This window comes from Saccostrea echinata, unplaced genomic scaffold, assembly GCF_033153115.1.
Source record: "Saccostrea echinata isolate AGI-Se365-2 ecotype Australia unplaced genomic scaffold, CSIRO_AGI_Sech_v1 ptg000013l, whole genome shotgun sequence".
NCBI lineage: Eukaryota > Metazoa > Mollusca > Bivalvia > Ostreida > Ostreidae > Saccostrea > Saccostrea echinata.
Genome location: NW_026889762.1, coordinates 1198718 through 1216190, shown reverse-complemented (window position 1 = coordinate 1216190; position 17473 = coordinate 1198718). Strand labels below are relative to the sequence as shown.

The 17473-nt window shown below is 31.1% G+C and overlaps 1 protein-coding gene across 1 annotated transcript; it reads right to left on the bottom strand.

Moving 5' to 3' along the window:
• Positions 1–689: 689 nt before the first annotated feature.
• LOC133186422 (uncharacterized) lies at positions 690–12152 on the bottom strand. The gene is made up of 4 exons (XM_061321673.1): positions 11986–12152; positions 11340–11507; positions 5631–5740; positions 690–1062 (listed from the first exon to the last, which is right to left on the bottom strand). Exons 1-4 carry the CDS (start codon positions 12086–12088, stop codon positions 844–846), a joined length of 600 nt encoding a protein of 199 aa, XP_061177657.1. The 5' UTR covers positions 12089–12152; the 3' UTR covers positions 690–843.
• Positions 12153–17473: the final 5321 nt, after the last annotated feature.

Sequence of the window (17473 nt, the reverse complement as noted above, 5' to 3'; positions counted from 1 at the left end):
GATTTTAACGAACATTTTTGCTCATTAGCATTCATTTGATAACGCAGAACTTTCACAAATAAAAGTTTCGATAGATCTACATCTTGAAGCGAAGGTATATCAAAACCGGAAGTGCTATTGATAAAGCATACCCGTGGATAAAGCATAGGTTTATCTGATGGGTAGTATCCACCACACGTATGAGATAAAAAGAGGTTTAGATAATCTTCCTTTAAGATTTTCAACAAAAAAATGACGTGTAACCAATCACCTAGGAACCTTCAGAAAACATTAGAAATACCTTAACTTCGATTTTTTTTTCTTTTTTTTTTTTTGTAATTGAAATGGTTTACATTCCAATTTATCTTATAAATATATAGTTATGTCTTACGTTGACCAAAATGTTTTTAGTAAGATACATGTAGCATAATAAACTCTACTATAAAATTGTTGATTTATCGTTTTTTGCAAGGTATTCTTTGCAAATTCTGAAAAGAAATCAAACAAATGTATCAATCAGGTAGAACCTTACAATTAAAGGAATTAAGCAAAAATATGCATACAACATACTGATATTTTGAAGTTGACAGATACATATAATGCAGGAGCTTGGGGGCTTTTGCTGATATTTTCCGAAGGTGTATATTTCCCTCTTCTTCTTTTTTAAAAAAAAAATCCTCCAGACTGATACCATAAGTACATGTGCCTGCAAAAACCTCTGAACTGCCTCACATCTAATTTCACTTCGATGGTAAATGTAATTACTGGAACTTCATAGTCAGTGATTAAAATTAAAACCGGACGGATGGAAAGGATTTTCCTACATTAATTACATCTATTTGTTATTTCAACCAAGTGTTCCTTCTATTTCATTCCTATAGCATTTTTAGCAGCCTCAGCTCCATTTGTGATTGCTACTTGGGCGAATTTCATAATGCTGTGGCCGTAACTGTTGGATTGTGTTTGTGTGTCGCCATCTTTACTACTGCCCTTTCCCTCCACAGACTCTTCAGGTTTTCCGTTAGATTTACGTTTGGAGGATCTTATTCCCATTACAGTTGTTACAATCAGAGTAATTATAATCTGTAAAAGTAGAAATTATCTATTTATTCTAAAAGTAAATTAAAAAAACATGTCATTGTAAATTGTTTAAAAGCTACTGATGTATCTCCCTGTTTATTGCCCTCTCACAGAAAAATTGATTAATATTTACTTCAAAAATAATTTTGGAAGTTTTTTGTCAGTTTATAACGAGATATAAGTCAATTACTGGCTAGTTTTTCGGTGTGTTGGTACATAGTTAAAATTTGTTTTACAAGAAATAGAAATTATTTATTTTATAGTTCAAGGAAATTATACATCAACATATTGTGCGAAAGTATATATATATAGTTATATATTGTACACTGCGTGATAAAAAAAATTGTGGCCGTAAGATTAACTTGTAATTCTGTAAAATTAAATCCAAACCAATGAAAAGGCTTGTAAATCATAATAAGAAATTTAAAAGAAAACTTAGTCACATAAGTATTACTGAGATTGCGTCTGAAATTGCATTAAAAATTATGTGCTTTGGTAGTTTATTTACTTACTTCCCAAAGAAGAATTTTGAAGTAATATTATCACAGAGAATTTTATTATTTTGCTCAAACTGAGGACGCTCTGGTATTGGTACCTACACTTCCTGTTTATAATTTTATGACTTGATGGTAACAATACTTGTGACATTGTAGTTAATTGATTTGAATTGATGTTGAATGATATATATAAGGCTAGGAAAAAAATGTGTGTTTCTTGTTACCCGACCAAACTAATTTTTACCCACCGACCCTACTACTTTTTATTCCAAATCCGGATTTTGAACTTCTGTTCACTAGCTTAGTGCAGTGGATAAAATGCATGTCTCAGACAGCGTAAAACTGGTCTATCCAAGCGCATTAAGAAAATACTTGTTTTGTTGTGTATGTTTATTCTCATATATGTATGTATTACAAAAAAAAAAACAATGTAATACCTAATTAACCGATGCTTTTAAGATAAAAAATAATGTTTAACAAAGTCCACGCCTATTTACTTACCCTAGCTTTTGAATTTTCGTCAGTATGTTGAACATATGTTTAAAAAATATGTTGAACATATGTTTAAAATATATGTTGAACATATAGCAGACTCAAAACATATGTTGAACATATGTGTGTGGTAACTATATGTTTAACGTATGTTGAACGAATGTTTGTTTCAAACATATGTTCAACATATGCTTTGAGTTTCACATAAAATTCATACTGAACATTATATAATAACCAATTTCATTTAATATTAAATTAATGTTATCGTTATTTGAATTAATTCTATTTTAATTTAACGAGATAAAAAAAAATATGTTAATTAATTTAATGTTAATATAATCAGTGAACCAGCAATAATTTAATATTAAGCTTAATATGAAAAACACGAGTTATACATGTAGGCCTATGTTATATTTTAACACGTCGGGTGAAGGGGGATCCAGCAAATTTTGAAATGGGGATTTCCAGGTCGGTGCCCCCAACACTCCTGCATAGAATCGCACCATAGGCACTTCAAGCCCATAGCAACGGTTTTCGAAGGGGGTAACCTCCGAACAGAGTTGACAAGCAACCCCCCCCCTCCTTCTGGATTCGCCAATGCAAGTAGACTGTATGTTTAAAAATTAATTTCAATAACAATTATCAAGATCAATTTCTATACTTATTTATTCAAAAGAATGATCATTTTTTGTAGAAGCTTACATAAAAAAGGGGGATGGGTTAACTACTCTGTTACCCTGCACCCCCCCCCCCTCCACTCGTTTCTCCAAATTCAGCCCCCCCCCCCCTCCTTTCTTCAAATCAAAAATTGTCTTCCTGAACATTGTATTCCCCAAATTAAATTTATCAAGAATTAATAAATTTGTATTTTACCACGTTTTATTTGGATTTATTATATGAGTGAAAAAAAAAATCATCCCACATTTTATTTCCTGACCGATTTTGGTGTTTATCGGATGAAAGTGTACGTACGTCATTTTTGACGTCACTGCTGCAGCAGAAGTGTTGGTTGTTGGAAACAAGTAAGTGCTCTCAGATATGTTTTTAGAATTTAGTTTATGGTGTTAAGAGAATTTCTTTAGTGTTGCAGATTCATACGAACTTCTAGTACTCTCGTGACTTGCATAACATCTAACTGTAGTTGTAATTAATGCAGTTCGTAAAAAGACGATAAATCTACACTAGTGATCTTGTCTACGTTATTTTGGATTTGTTTTCGACGAATGTAAAAACCATTTAGCATTTCTAATTTTTCAGATTTGTTTTCCTTTGGTCAGTAGTTACGTTTGGATATTTTTGTCCGATCTTGACATGAAAGTGAAAGTAGAAATCTTGCATAGCAGTTTGTATGTAGCTTATGTTAAGATGGTTATCCATTCGGTTCTTTTATCAAATTATTAATGGAAAATATTTGTTTTTATTATTTATAAAGCAACTGGAGTTCAGTGTCAGACTGCCGTTTTTATTGAAAGAACCCAAAGCTGTTAAGACTGACGATTCAACCCAAAGCTGATTTGACTGAAGATTGCACGATCACATTATACAGGTGAAAATAAATACATATAATAATCACAGTAATTACAGAGTGACTCTTTAGTAATAAAATATTTCTTGAGAAATTTCTTTTTGCTTCTTAATTCTACACTTGTTTACTTTATATGAAAAATTAATCAAACTTTTTTTTTACTGAAATATTGAAGATATTGATATGGATAGAATCTGCTGGCTTTTAAACTATAACATATCTGAAAGATGCTTAATTTCAGCCTAATCTGACATTCAAGATAAAAGTGTAAATGTATTTAAAGTGCATCAGCTAATTTATTACTTATTTATATATTAATTGACATAGAATTTTTTCAACACCAGAGAAACTAGAAACTTGTACTCACTCTCTTTCGAAGTTTCTTTTAAGTTTTGATTGGAATTTGATTAGAAAATATTTATTGTATGAAATATTTATTTTACAATATTTATAGCCCCCCCCCCCCTCCCTGCTATGAATAACATGGAAGGACACTATGACCCTAGGCTTGCTCCAGAATAGGTAAGTAAACCCTGTATTACAAGCTTTGTTTTTCTCTTCCAAACAAAGTTTCGGGATATACTGGAAACAAAATGTATATTTCTCTGCCTGTATTTTTTTAAGTCCAAATATACATTTGTATCTGATTATCCATTTAATATTAATATATTATACTATATTATACTATTTCAACATTCCAAATTCATTTGTAAACATTTAGAAAAACTAATTGTTTTTTATGAATTTATTATTAAGCATATCTTCCAAGAGTGAAATTGTCTTGGAGATAACATTATATGGTGTTATATATGACAAATATCTTCAGTGTATGAACTTAAATTACATGTAGAGTTTAATTTGTATTTCAGAGAACCTGTATTAATCAACAGATCTTAAATTTGCAGTCTCCACTGTAGTGCCACCCAGTACCTTAACATGTGACAAGTTCAAATCCTATGATGAGGTTCCAAGGGGTTGTAAAATGAAAGAAAACAAAGAACAGGCCAAGAAAAAAATTGTAAGTGCTCAAAGTAATTACTCTTTGTGCTAACTAATATATATTTATTATTTATATATTTAATTGACTTCTTAATTTTCATTATTTTTTTTCTTTATCATTTCAGAAGCAATGCAGTCACTGTCAGGGAAATAAAGTCAGAATTATGTAAAAATGTGAAAAAATAAACACAAGATTATAATTTGAGATTGTGTTCTTTGATTTCTTATTATTAAGTGATTAAAGGACAAAAGAACTATTTAGTTAACTTTGCAATCACAAGAAAACAAAGTAATTAAATAATAAATGTAAGTAAGAAATATACTTAACATATATGTTCAACGTATGTTCAACATATGTTAAACATACGTTGCAATCTTACCTGTGTATAATAATTTGCGCATGCGTCATCTCATTCATTCATGGTTTCGCCATATGATGTCATTGGTCGAGTATGGGATATGTATGGGTGTTTGATTTGTTTTTCAATTATTTGCGCATTAATTGCTGGGGCAGATTTTGCTAACTTTCTCATGCAATATTTTTTTTTTAAATCGTTTGAAGAAAATCCTCTGAATACGACAGATGTCAAGTATTTTATATTCATCTATTTCATGATCATTGAATAAATTCATACACTGAAATAACCGGAGTTTTCTTTACCCAAGGCTTTTGAAAAACAACAGTTACACCTATGAAAATAATGACAATAAGATACATTTTTATTAAAGTGAATTGACGAAAAAGGTAATATGAATAAAATAAATAAATCATATAATGAAATAAATCATATATGAATCTATCTCTTTTTTATAAGTTAACTATTTTTTTCTTCCAATAATAATAGTTTTACGTCATAGTTAAATATAATTGAGCAACTGTCTTAACGTTATAGAAAATCCTATTAGCTGTGTAGTCTTTTGTAAACTGAAGCTCAAAATAATTCAGAATAAAATGCAGAGTAGAGAGATTTTTTATTACCAATATATCCGGAAGACAATTAAATATCTATCTATATGCAAGAGTTTTAAAAAGTCACCATGGTGCAAAATTCGTTTACCTCAATTAAAATTAGAATAGATGATGCCAAACAGAGGTCAAAAGACCATCCTCGCTCTAGGTCTGGATAATCTCTCAGAATTAACATACATCCCGCAAAGGCTAGAATACCTAGTACAAGAAAGGGAAAAATCTATCATATATAGTGCTTCAGCCCTCTAGAAAAAAGTTTGTAAAGTTATGAATGTGAATCTTTTTTATATGATATCACTTGTTATATGATATCGCTTGTTAACAAAGACAAAATCAATATCAGAGTCCATGATTTATAAAACCTCTATTTTTACTAAACTACGGAAGCCCTGGAGGAACTTTGCTTGTAATGACTTACTTGTTGTAGCTTTTTTGTTGTGAGTTATTTGTTATGATGTTTTATTTCTGGCTATGACTAAGTGTAATGTAGGTATGGAGAACGTGAATCTTGACTAACGTTTCTTTGAAAATGGTATGTTTAGTCCTAGTTGAACTATGGGTTTTTTTTTTTAAATATAATAATCAATTGTAGTTTAATGTCCAGTACAGTTGTGATTACTTAATTCTTATCTGTTACATCTTGTCACTGAGTTGTTATAACTTAATGGTTATATGTTCATTCTTATTTGTTATTTCTTGTTGCTTAATCGTTTTCTTCTTACTTCTTTTTTGCAACTTCCAGTGTGCATAATGATTAACACATGAACATTACTTCTCAAGGTTTTTTCTTGTCTTGAGATAAAATTCAGAGGCAAAATACTCCTTTCTTTTCTGACACTACACGTAGCCTCCATCTTGTACGTCACGTTTTGGGGTTAAGTAAACGTGTGATAACAAATATGAAATAAAAAGAATTAACAATTACATGTAAGTCCTAAGAACTAAGTCTAAACTCCTAAGAAGTAAGTCAATGTCCCTCCATGAATTCCGTACTAAACAGATTAGTTTCATCTCAACAAATTGTAGCTTTAAATTTTAATTCCTTGATAGAGAAAATTTAAAGAAAATAAATTGCAAAGCTTCATTTTTTTAATTTGAAATGTTTGAATCGTTTCTGAAGCACAATAAATGCTAAAAACTTTATTTGATATATTCATAAAATTGTCCCAGGTATTTTGTTTCTGTCATCATTTAAGCAGTTATTACTGTAATGTTACATGAATCCGTTTCTACACGGTTTTCAAACTCGTTTGTGTATATCTAGATTTCCGAATGACTGAAGTCTACACCAATGCTCTGTTATATAGGTAATTTATTTATATCGTTGTAAATAATTGTTAAAACATTTTGCTTATAATGCTTTTATTTAATAGATTCAGTTTAATCATAATCTATAATTGACAGACTGATCGATGTTTTCGTCTTGGATTTAGTGGAACAATTTTCTATGTTTTCAATTAAGGCTGAACACTACTCATAAATAGGCACCCTCACACAGGTATATAAAAGCTTCGATTTTGTTACACCCGATTGCACACGTGAAACTCGTGACCGACGTGTAGTATTCCTTTCGTGGTCTTAGACTTTGTGCGTTTATTATTTGTTTTTATGTGCATTTTCTGTTTGTAAATAATGCATTGACTTGTATATTTGATGTTATTTTTATCCTGGCTCGAACAAAGTGTGTACGTCTATACTCGTCAGACCTCTACAGCAAAATACCTTGAACTGTTAAGAGTTCTGCGGCTTATATAGGGGTTGTAGGGGATAGCGACGGTAAACGAGAAATAAATTATGGCGAACAATTCATTTTACGAGTAGTGTTCAGCTACATTAAGCTACATTATATATGTATACAAGTTGCTGTCTTTTAAAAAAGGACTGCAATACGTGGACCATATGCATGTGTTTCTAAACGAAATTCAAAGAAAATTTTTAGATTTAGTAATTTTACAAAGATGTAATTGAATTTATTTTTTTTAACATGTATCTTGTAATTTTTATCGTTATTTAAGTCTGCTTATTTAGACTGTAATGATAAAAAAAATCATGACCTTGAAATGATATGAATATGAAATGTTGTATCACAATTGTAATGTAGCCTTTAAAATTAACAACAGAATTAAAAGAGGCTTCAGCGTGCAGGTATCGTTATGGTTGAATTTTAACTACATTGGCGGATCCAAGGGGGGGGGGGTGTTGGAATCCCCTTTATTTTTGCAGAAAGAGGAAGAGACAGAGAGAATTTTTTCTGTAATATAGATATTTTACGTCTAGTATTTTCAATAAAATTAGTACTTCAATCTCTGTCCTTTTTGCTCTTTAGATTGCGTTTTTGCATGCTTATTACTTTCTTCCTTGTACGTAAGATTCGGGCGAACGTAAGGCTAAGCCATTTTTGGACCATCTTCTAAAGTAACTAACTTTAAGAAGTATGCATAAAAAGTCATGAAAGGGAGTATGCATATTTAGAGAATATTTATCTCCTCTCATTATAGGGATATTTTAATCAATGATGAGAAAGGTTCAAAATGTCCCCGTAGTATGTGGGGGAGGGGGGCTCACTTTTTCTTTAAAAAATCTTTTGTTATTTAATTTGAATATATAAGTTTTGATTTGCATTGGAAGCTCCTCCGCACTTTTTGTTGCGGGAAGGTTCAAGATACGGAAAAATCAAACATTTAAAAGAAATCAAAATGTACCGAAAAGTTAGAAGCCCGCCCCCCCCCCCCCCCCGAAATAGGATTTTACAATGTGGTGCATAGGTTGTTATTTTTATTTTATTTATTTATTTTGCTTGTCAACTCTTTTTGGAGGTTGCCCCCTTTGAAAAACCGTTGCTACAGGCTTGAATTTAAGTGCTTGCGGTGTGACCTAGAACCCCCCCCCTTTTCAAAAACTGCTGGATCCGACCCTGTACTGGATCACTAGAGGGTCTCGAGATCTAAAGCGATGTTAAGTTATCGATTAGCTCGATCAATTTATAAACACAAAAAATAATTTTGTGTGTAATTACCTACAATCGTAACTTCTCGGCAAAACAACGTGTTTTTCCGAGATCGCCAGAAAGGTTTGAGAAGATGCGATTAACAGTCTCATCGCACGTGTGTAGACCTAGGCTATTTGGTCTTGCAAGCACAGGTGTGTGCACTATTTGTTAGTGACGCTTAGACTGGTGACAATATTTGCTACGGACATGAAGAACTATACACCAGTTTCATAACATGTGCACTTTTTTTCTAGTGAAAATTTGAGTATCAAGCTATATTTCGATTGCTATCAAATTATTTTGCGAACCTTGATGCACAAAACTAATGCCGGTAAACATGATAAAGACTATCTTTTAAAACCTAATAGTTGAATTAAGTTTTTAATTCAACATGTTCAAGCTGTTAAGCTATCTATATATTAATTTCTTCCTACTTATTCAAAATGTTTGTACCATAGAATTTAGTTTGTATATACGGATAAATGTATAGAAGAGAAATTCGGATCTTGGTTACGCCAAAGAATACATAAATACGATGTACAGATTTTAGAGCGAGGTTTGCCCATGATTGGCATATTCTAATTCGAAAAAGGGCAAGTTATCTTTAGAGGCGAACTCTCTAGCTTTCTCGCGCATGCGTAGCCTGACGTAAGCCCATGGCATCCGGTTTAACCACGCTTATATATTTTCTGCGTGGACCTCAGGGTCCATGCAATAAATTTCAAACTCTAAACCAAAATACACCGCAACAAACATGAACAATGTGTTTGTTTGGTTATTTTTCTATTTAATTATGAAGTTATTTATTTATTTATTTATTTTAGCAAAAGTTTTTCTATGGTATATTCCAGCTTGCACAAAAACAATTTATGTTTTAATTACATTCAAGAGACTACAATTTTCAAATATTCATAGAAAGATTATGGTCATATTTCTAGGGAACATTTCTATAAGATAATTTGAATATTTTTAAAATGGTTCTAAATATATGTCTTATTTGCAGATATAAACATTTTAATGTAACATGATTATAATGTTTAAAGAAATTTTAATTTAAAATTTCTTTCCTATAACAGTGAACATGTTTTTGTCACATTTAAACATCTTTCGAGGAATCATTTTGAACTACACATAATTTTGATTATTTTTTAATATTTCATGTTATGGCATGTTTCCAAACTTTGTCAGGAAATTGTTTTTAACACATTTATCAAATATTTTCTTTTTAAAACTGAAGAATTTGTGAAATATTCTTCAAAAACATTTCAAAGTGTTTAAAAAAAACTTTTCTTTTCCAATATTTCAACATTTTATGCTGTGAAAACGTTTGAAATTGTTGAGCAATATGTTTTCTATTTTAAACACTTAAACCTTTTATTAAGCAATAAACAAATATTAGATTTTTTTTAACCAGTCCATCATATTTTATATATGTGTAATTGTATAACACACCCGTAGACATATATATTTATTTGCTTTAAATACTTCATGCATGAAATGTACACATCCACGATTTATGTGTATGTAAAATCCAAGATCAAGTAAACGAGTTTTGAAAGTCATAGTTCTGGGCCCCGTTTTACAAAAGTACTTACGACTAAGACCAAAAACTTAAGTTCATTGTAAAATTTTGCAAAATTAATGCTTTTGTTCAAATTTGCTAGCGTAAAAATATCTTTCAACATTCCTTTTAAAAAGATTAAAACCATTTTTAATTTAGTGTAAATTAGAAAAGTTACGAGCAGGATTAAATTTTGGTCTAAGTCGTAAGTTGCCCCTGGATCTGTATTATGACGTAATAATTCAAACTCACGTTTTCTGTACTTTATAGCTATCATTAAATTAGGTAGAAAATCAAGCATTTTGGGGCATTCAATTTGAAATAATTTTTAAAAATGGATACCCATATTCAATCTAACACTACTTTATCTTGAAAATGAATCAATTAGTTCTGTACTTAATCCAGATAACCAGCAAAGAACTCAGGATGTTTTCTTAGAAATATAATTTTAAAAATGAAATTGTAGAATCAAGTATATAGGACCTCAGCATTTTTCACAAGCTATACGGATGTTGAAAAAAAAATTAATACTATCTTAGAACTTTAACTTGATTAAGCCCTTACACTATTGAAATTTATAGGTAACTTCAATACTTTTCCTTAAATTACATAGCTGCCACATAAGTTAACAAGATTATACAGAAAATCGTCCTTAATATGTTTCAAATAACCATATAACATTTGTCCGACATAAGTCAAGTACAAAAAAAGAATGGTCATCCTTATTCTAATTTTTATCACATGAATTGCCGATATTTCTTTTGCGAACCTGAACTGTACTGCAATGTTCTGGATTAAAATTTGAAGAGTGTACTACATTTTATTCCAAATAATGATTTTGATGCTTCAATACAGAATGAACATACATAGAAAGCTACACGATTGGCACAAAAAATCTTTACAGTTTACAAAAAGAATAATGTCAAACACCACACTGTAATGGCGAAGTAGCGCTTTTCAGGGAATGTCAGGTAGATAAAATATGAAAGTAATTGAATTAAGGACAAATGATAAAGACGAAAAAAAAGTCGATGTCTGGATTGATATAATTTTTATTTTACCTAATTTGGTTGTAAATGATGCAGATTCAAATTTCTGAAATATTGAAAAAAAAATTGTGAACTTTTTATGATGTACGAAATTCTACTTTTTGTCGTCACCCTGATAAATAGATGCAATTTTTCATCACTTTATTGGACATTATTTTGAAATTTTGAGTATAAAAGCTTACCAAAGCAAAACAATACCTGATATTGGAAATAGTAAAAATACAAGTATGGAACAGCCACCACAAAGTAATAGGAAAGTGTTTTCGGTGTCCTGAAGAGCAAGTCCAAATACCACTGAGAATGGAATTTGAGTGATCATGAAAGCAAACGCTGTGAGTTGAAGATTTACAGTTGATGACTCTAGGCCTGAAATTAAGAATTAAATAAAATTATATATAAATACCTAAGACGTAAACATAGGCGCAAATTGCCCGGAACTAAAAACGAAAGTCATGGGTCTTTCGAATGAGACCTTAAAAACCAAGGTCCCGTGTTAGCCTATAGGCGTTGACATGATAAGGAGCCCTCATAACTCAATTGCCCTGAGTCCGAGTATAGGTCTATATTTGAAGCCCTTCACCACTAGTGACGTCTCTATATGAGTGAAAAATTCTCGAAGGGGGCGTAAAACAACAAACAATCGAACATATTTGTCTTTGCATCTGTATATACCTTTTTGAATTCCATTTAAAAAGGTATTTAATGTACCTTTTTATCTCTACAACGTTTATAATTTCATTTCTCTCATTAGTAGTAGAAGTGTCTAACGTCACTTGTTGGTGTTTATCATGTATCAACTTTTTTACAATTCAAAAGAGAAATCAATGCAATTTCAAAATCTTACCTGTTGTATTTTCAGGACAGTCGACATTGTTTATGATTCCAATAAAACAGTTAGAAGCATTTAATTTTACCCAGTATGGTGACATACTGCCACACGTCTCCATTATGATAGAAGGCAAAAACAGAAAGCTATAAAGGCAGATGTAAACACAACAAATACCGGAATCCATTATGATTTAAAACCTTGAACTATATGACAGCCATGTTCATCTATTCATAAATCAGTCGACAAAGCATGGGTTGATCGTATTTTGTGGATTGGATTTTAAAGGGTGTTGTGCTTGTCGAAGCGAGGAAAAGTTTCAGTTCAAAAAAGGAGAGAGAAAGATATAATGTCATTGGTATCACTGAATAGGTTTTATTTGCCTTAAAATTACAAGGGATATAACACTTATTTTACAATTTAAAATACCTTCTATTCGATCAGTTTAATAGAATATGAAATGTCTATTGCCATTTACAATTGATATAAGTTGCAATGACAATATTTAACGTATAAGCAGATTGTTTTGTATATTATTTTGTTTTGAGTTTCGATGATAGAATTTCATTAAGGGGTTAAAGGGAATCATGCATAATAAATTGTCAACAGAAAATTTATGCTTCAAGATAAGGAATCTAAAAATTTCATGATGTATCAGATTATCATATTATGACTTTCAATTTAATGAAAATGTATTGAAAATGTAGAGCACTTTTAAGATAATCAAACAAGAAGTTAAATCATATGTATGTACGGGTCGCATGTTTAACATGTATGCGATGAAGAGATTTTTCAAAAGTACTCAAAACATTCATTAAAATACATGAACTTGACAACAATTTGTATAGAAAAAAAATTTTCTCTTTGCCTATTTTTTAGCCCTCTCCCAAAATAATTTAGCTTATTTTTTAAACATCAAACCATTTACAGTGTTTTGCTCCTATCTTTCCCTTTTTCAGAGTTTTTGTTGGACCCAAGATTCTAGTTTTGTATTAAATTTTGAGATTTTTTTTCCCTTGCTGTTAGAATTAAGTTATTGTAGCATATTCGTGTTTCTTTTAAAAATCATATTCATGTTCCGTCCTGATTTTTAAAAATAAATTGAAACTCTAAAATCTACTGTAAGTTGTTTTATACCTGGGTCAAAGTTAATTCGATAGTCTGGCGACTGAATTATTCTTAAATCCTCGGCTAAAATATCATGATCGGCTGATACTAGTATTGGGTGATGCGGAGCAGCCTCAATAATTCTTAGGAATACCGATGACTGTAAAGGTTTAAATATTTATTAGTCGGCCAACCGTCACCCGATCATCGAGTGCTGAAGCAGTTTGATTTTCACCGTCTGCCGACATTTATTAAAACCAAATACCTAAATGTCGACCGACCGACGACCGACTTTACAAACTGTCTGCTTATGTCCGGACGCTGATCAAAGGTTGCTCGATGGACTATTCAAAGTCTGCTTCAATTGAAGAAATCGGCCATCGACGCAAAAAAATATAACTGGGTCCGACGTGCACAAAATTTGTCGGTCACAAGCGGGCAAGAACTGCCGACTATCGCCCGAAGAATCCCATTTTTGAATCCGAAAAGGTCGGGATTTGGGTTTTTTTGTTTTGTTTTGTTTTGGGTTTTTTTTTTTTTTTTTTTTTTTTTTTTTGGAAGAAAGGTGACTGAGGTTTTAGGAACCAGTTCTTCTGCAAGACGTATGACGACACTAGAATTTCGGTTAGTAAATAATTAATCCTAATTAATACTTCTCTTAACAAATTGTTTAGATTTCTGTATTCTTTCTTAAATCCAAAATGATGTTCAAATCTACATAATAGGTTGGTTAAGGGACTTTTAGTTTTGTGCTAGACACTTAAAGACGTACATGTAATACGGAAATATATTGGGTCCTTGAATAAATGCATACTGGTCGAGGAGTATCAATTGGTATATTGATTTGATATCTAGTCAGTAGGTACATTGAGGGACACACTAACAACATAATATCAATAGAGAGCATGATTTTGTTCTGTGCAGTGTTCTTGACCAATGACATTTCAAAATTTGTATAAGACGCAAGGTAAAGTAAATGATATATATAAATCATATTCAGAAAATGCTTGGGCAAAAACTAAGCAAAACTAAGCAATTTCAAATGATATAGCATCTTGATTGTTTAGTATTTTGATGTTTTGGGTTGAACTTTTTCTCTGAAATTTTGACAGTCATCAAGATCAAACGTCCATTTTAAACAATACATATTTGGAGCAGAGATAAAACAAGGACCTCTAAAAACATGGATGGTAGGATCATTTGCCATGAAGGAGTAAGTATCCCTGCCGACAGGTCACACTCGCCATATACTCCTTATCATGGTCGCGCGAACGGAAAAATCCGTAGACAATTCAGTGAAAAAAGGCCTTACAATTTGTATGAAAAACGCCATTCAACATTTGCCATAACGATAGATTGTATTTACTGACAAAGTCATTGTTTCAAGCATAGAATTTGCAAAATATATCAATACATAAGTGACTTATTAGTAAATAATCAATTCATTTATTAGTCAACTTTGAATTGTTCCGTTTTACATTTCAATAGCAAAAATATGAACATATATATTTTGTTGAGTCATTTTAAAAACTTGTTACCAAAACGACATGAAAAGTGGAGATAACATTGATATCACAAAATAGTGTAAGAGTCATACTTCCAAATGCAATATTGATTTATTGATTGACTCTGTAAGATGCCATTGCAGCCACTGCGGCTTTTCTTTCATTTTCTCTGTGATGTACGGTTTTTTGCTTTTAAATTTTCCCTGCTACCTGCATTTAAAATTCCTGTAAAAAGTTTCTTGTACCCTCTTCTGTACATGAGTCAGACATTTAGTACATTAAGTTGTTCAATGATGCTACAAGTAAAGCAGACGACACATATGTCCTTGGAACAGCCTAGTATGATATAAATACAGGCCATGGTCAATACAGTGAGGTATTTTGTAAATCTTTGAATATAATTATTAATTTTGCTTGATTGGTAACAGATTTTTTTTTTTTGGATTTTTTTTTTTTCTTAAATTGCTTATTTCACTATCGTGTGACGTCATGCTGATATTCCCGTGCTCGGAAAATAGGAAAACATGAAGTCTTCCCATCATTCTTTTGTCTTGTCCATCGGTAGCGTGTGCAATATTTAAGTAGTTCAACCTTATTGCTACAGTTTTCAATAAAATGAAGGTCCTTTGTTCAATTGTAAATATTATTAAAACATGAATGATATTTTTTTTTTCCAAACTCAGTTTTTACTTCCACTGGTCAGAAACGAGAAGAGCTTAGTAAGATGTTTGTCTATCTGCCCAAGTGTCTGTCCATCCAAAACCAATTTTTCAAAGCGTTACTCCTCCTACAGCCTTTGTCCTATTCAAATAAGACTTAGTACATCGGTAGGCTATAATAAGATAAATGTACATAATCTATTTAACGGTGTTTGATTTTTATGAGCGGTGTTACCTAAATAAGAAATTTCTGTGGAACTCTTTCAGAACGCTACTCCTCTTAGGTGCTCGTCCACTTTCAATATGACTGAAGAAGACTATATACTAAAATACATAAATTCTGTGGAAAGCATTTTGATTAACTATGTTGCCATGGTTACTACAATAGAAAATTCTGTATTTTTGTTTTCAAAATGCTACTACTACATTGTTGGTCCAATTTTAATAAGACAAGTTACACAAGTAGATTATTCTAAAATACATAATGAAATATGTTGATTTTAGATTTAAAAGAAAAGAATTGCCATTTTCACTAAAAATAGACACTTCTGTGATTTTTTTTTTTCAAAACGATGCTGCTTCTATAGTTTTTGTCCGATTTCAATAGAACTTGATGCACAGGTAGACTGTAGAAAGACTCATAATACTAGTTGTATATCAGTCTTTGATATTGACAACGAGTGATTTCAAAAAGAGAACGATTTTTTTTTTGTAAAAATGCAACTTCTATGGGGTTTTTTTTTTTTCATATATAAAAACTTTGTACAAATTAGACAATTAGATGTTTGGGCCGATTGAATAGGTACAGTTAGACTACTGTAAGAATAAGATACATAGTTCTGCATGTCTCTGTGGTTTTCCTGATGAACATTGTTGCATTCTTTACTATTTAAGGAATGAATTTAATAGCTACCCAAGGTATACTGGTATAACCTGGGTTGGGGCAGTTTACGCTTTATAAACCGCGAAGCGATTTATAAAAAACGTAAACTGTTCCAACCCAGGTTATACTAGTATAAATTGGGTAGCATTAAATCCATTCCTTATAATTTAATTTTCCATCATTAAGTGTAAAAAATAAGACAATTTCTCCTTCAAAAATGCCTTCAAATTGTACGTATTTTAAATGTAACGTCAAGCGGATTGATACGTTTTTTGTCGTAAGTCATTGTGAAGTAGGCAACCCAGGTTAAACGCTATATTCTAATTTTTTTATCCAATCAAATGACACGTTACAACCAAAATTAAATTATTAAAGGATAATGTCAAAATATTGTTTTTCCAAATGCTCCCTTTCTTTTTTTTCTGAATTTATATTAAATCTTGGTACAAAAGATATCTTAACCAAGGATCCTAATTTTATGTGTTGATGTTGCTTCAGCTTCGAAATTTGAAGTCCAGATGCTGCTTTCTTTCTATTACGAAAAAACAGCAGAACTACAGTCTTATGAGAGACTGCTGGTGTGTTGTTTATTAATTTATTTCGAAATGTACGTACGTTAAATCCCATCCAAATTCAAAGTGGAATAGAAAACTTCCTTTGAAAATTTTAAACTCAAAATTCATTTTCTGAAAACTATGAAAAAGATACATAGCCACATGCATTTCTTTAATCTATGCTAATATATTCCCATTTATAGACCCGTAAACTTCATGCGGACACAGTAGAAAGCAATATTTTTCTATATACAAAAGAAGTCTGACCATTGTTTTACTTTAAGATATGTAGTAAATAATGAATTTATTTATTAATATACAAATTTTGAAAAATAAAACGAATGAATAAATTTCTTCATGTCAAGGTCATTCTCCTTAAAACCAAGGACAAACTCTTTAAAAAAACATTTGATATGTCAAGTAGATTTTTATGCTGAGAAATATGACAGCTGAACTTCTGTTTTCAGTGCCTTTCTGCAAAAAATACTGCCTTAACTGTAAGCGTTTTGACGTTTCTGCATTTAATAATTTTATCTACTTTATGAAAGTACTTTTGTCCATGAAGTTACCTGTTGCTACAATTTTACTGTGCAATGACCTCGGAACAATGAGTATATAAGGTTTGTAAAGATAGCTTTCAATGCGAAATATCCTCTGTAAAAATCCATCAGTTGCAAGCTAGGTTTTAAATTTTATTCCTAAGATTTGAATATAAACCAGGCAATTGCAACATACGATGTGACTACATGATCACATAAAAGGTATTTATAGTTTTTTAAGTGTTGCATAAAAATTCCA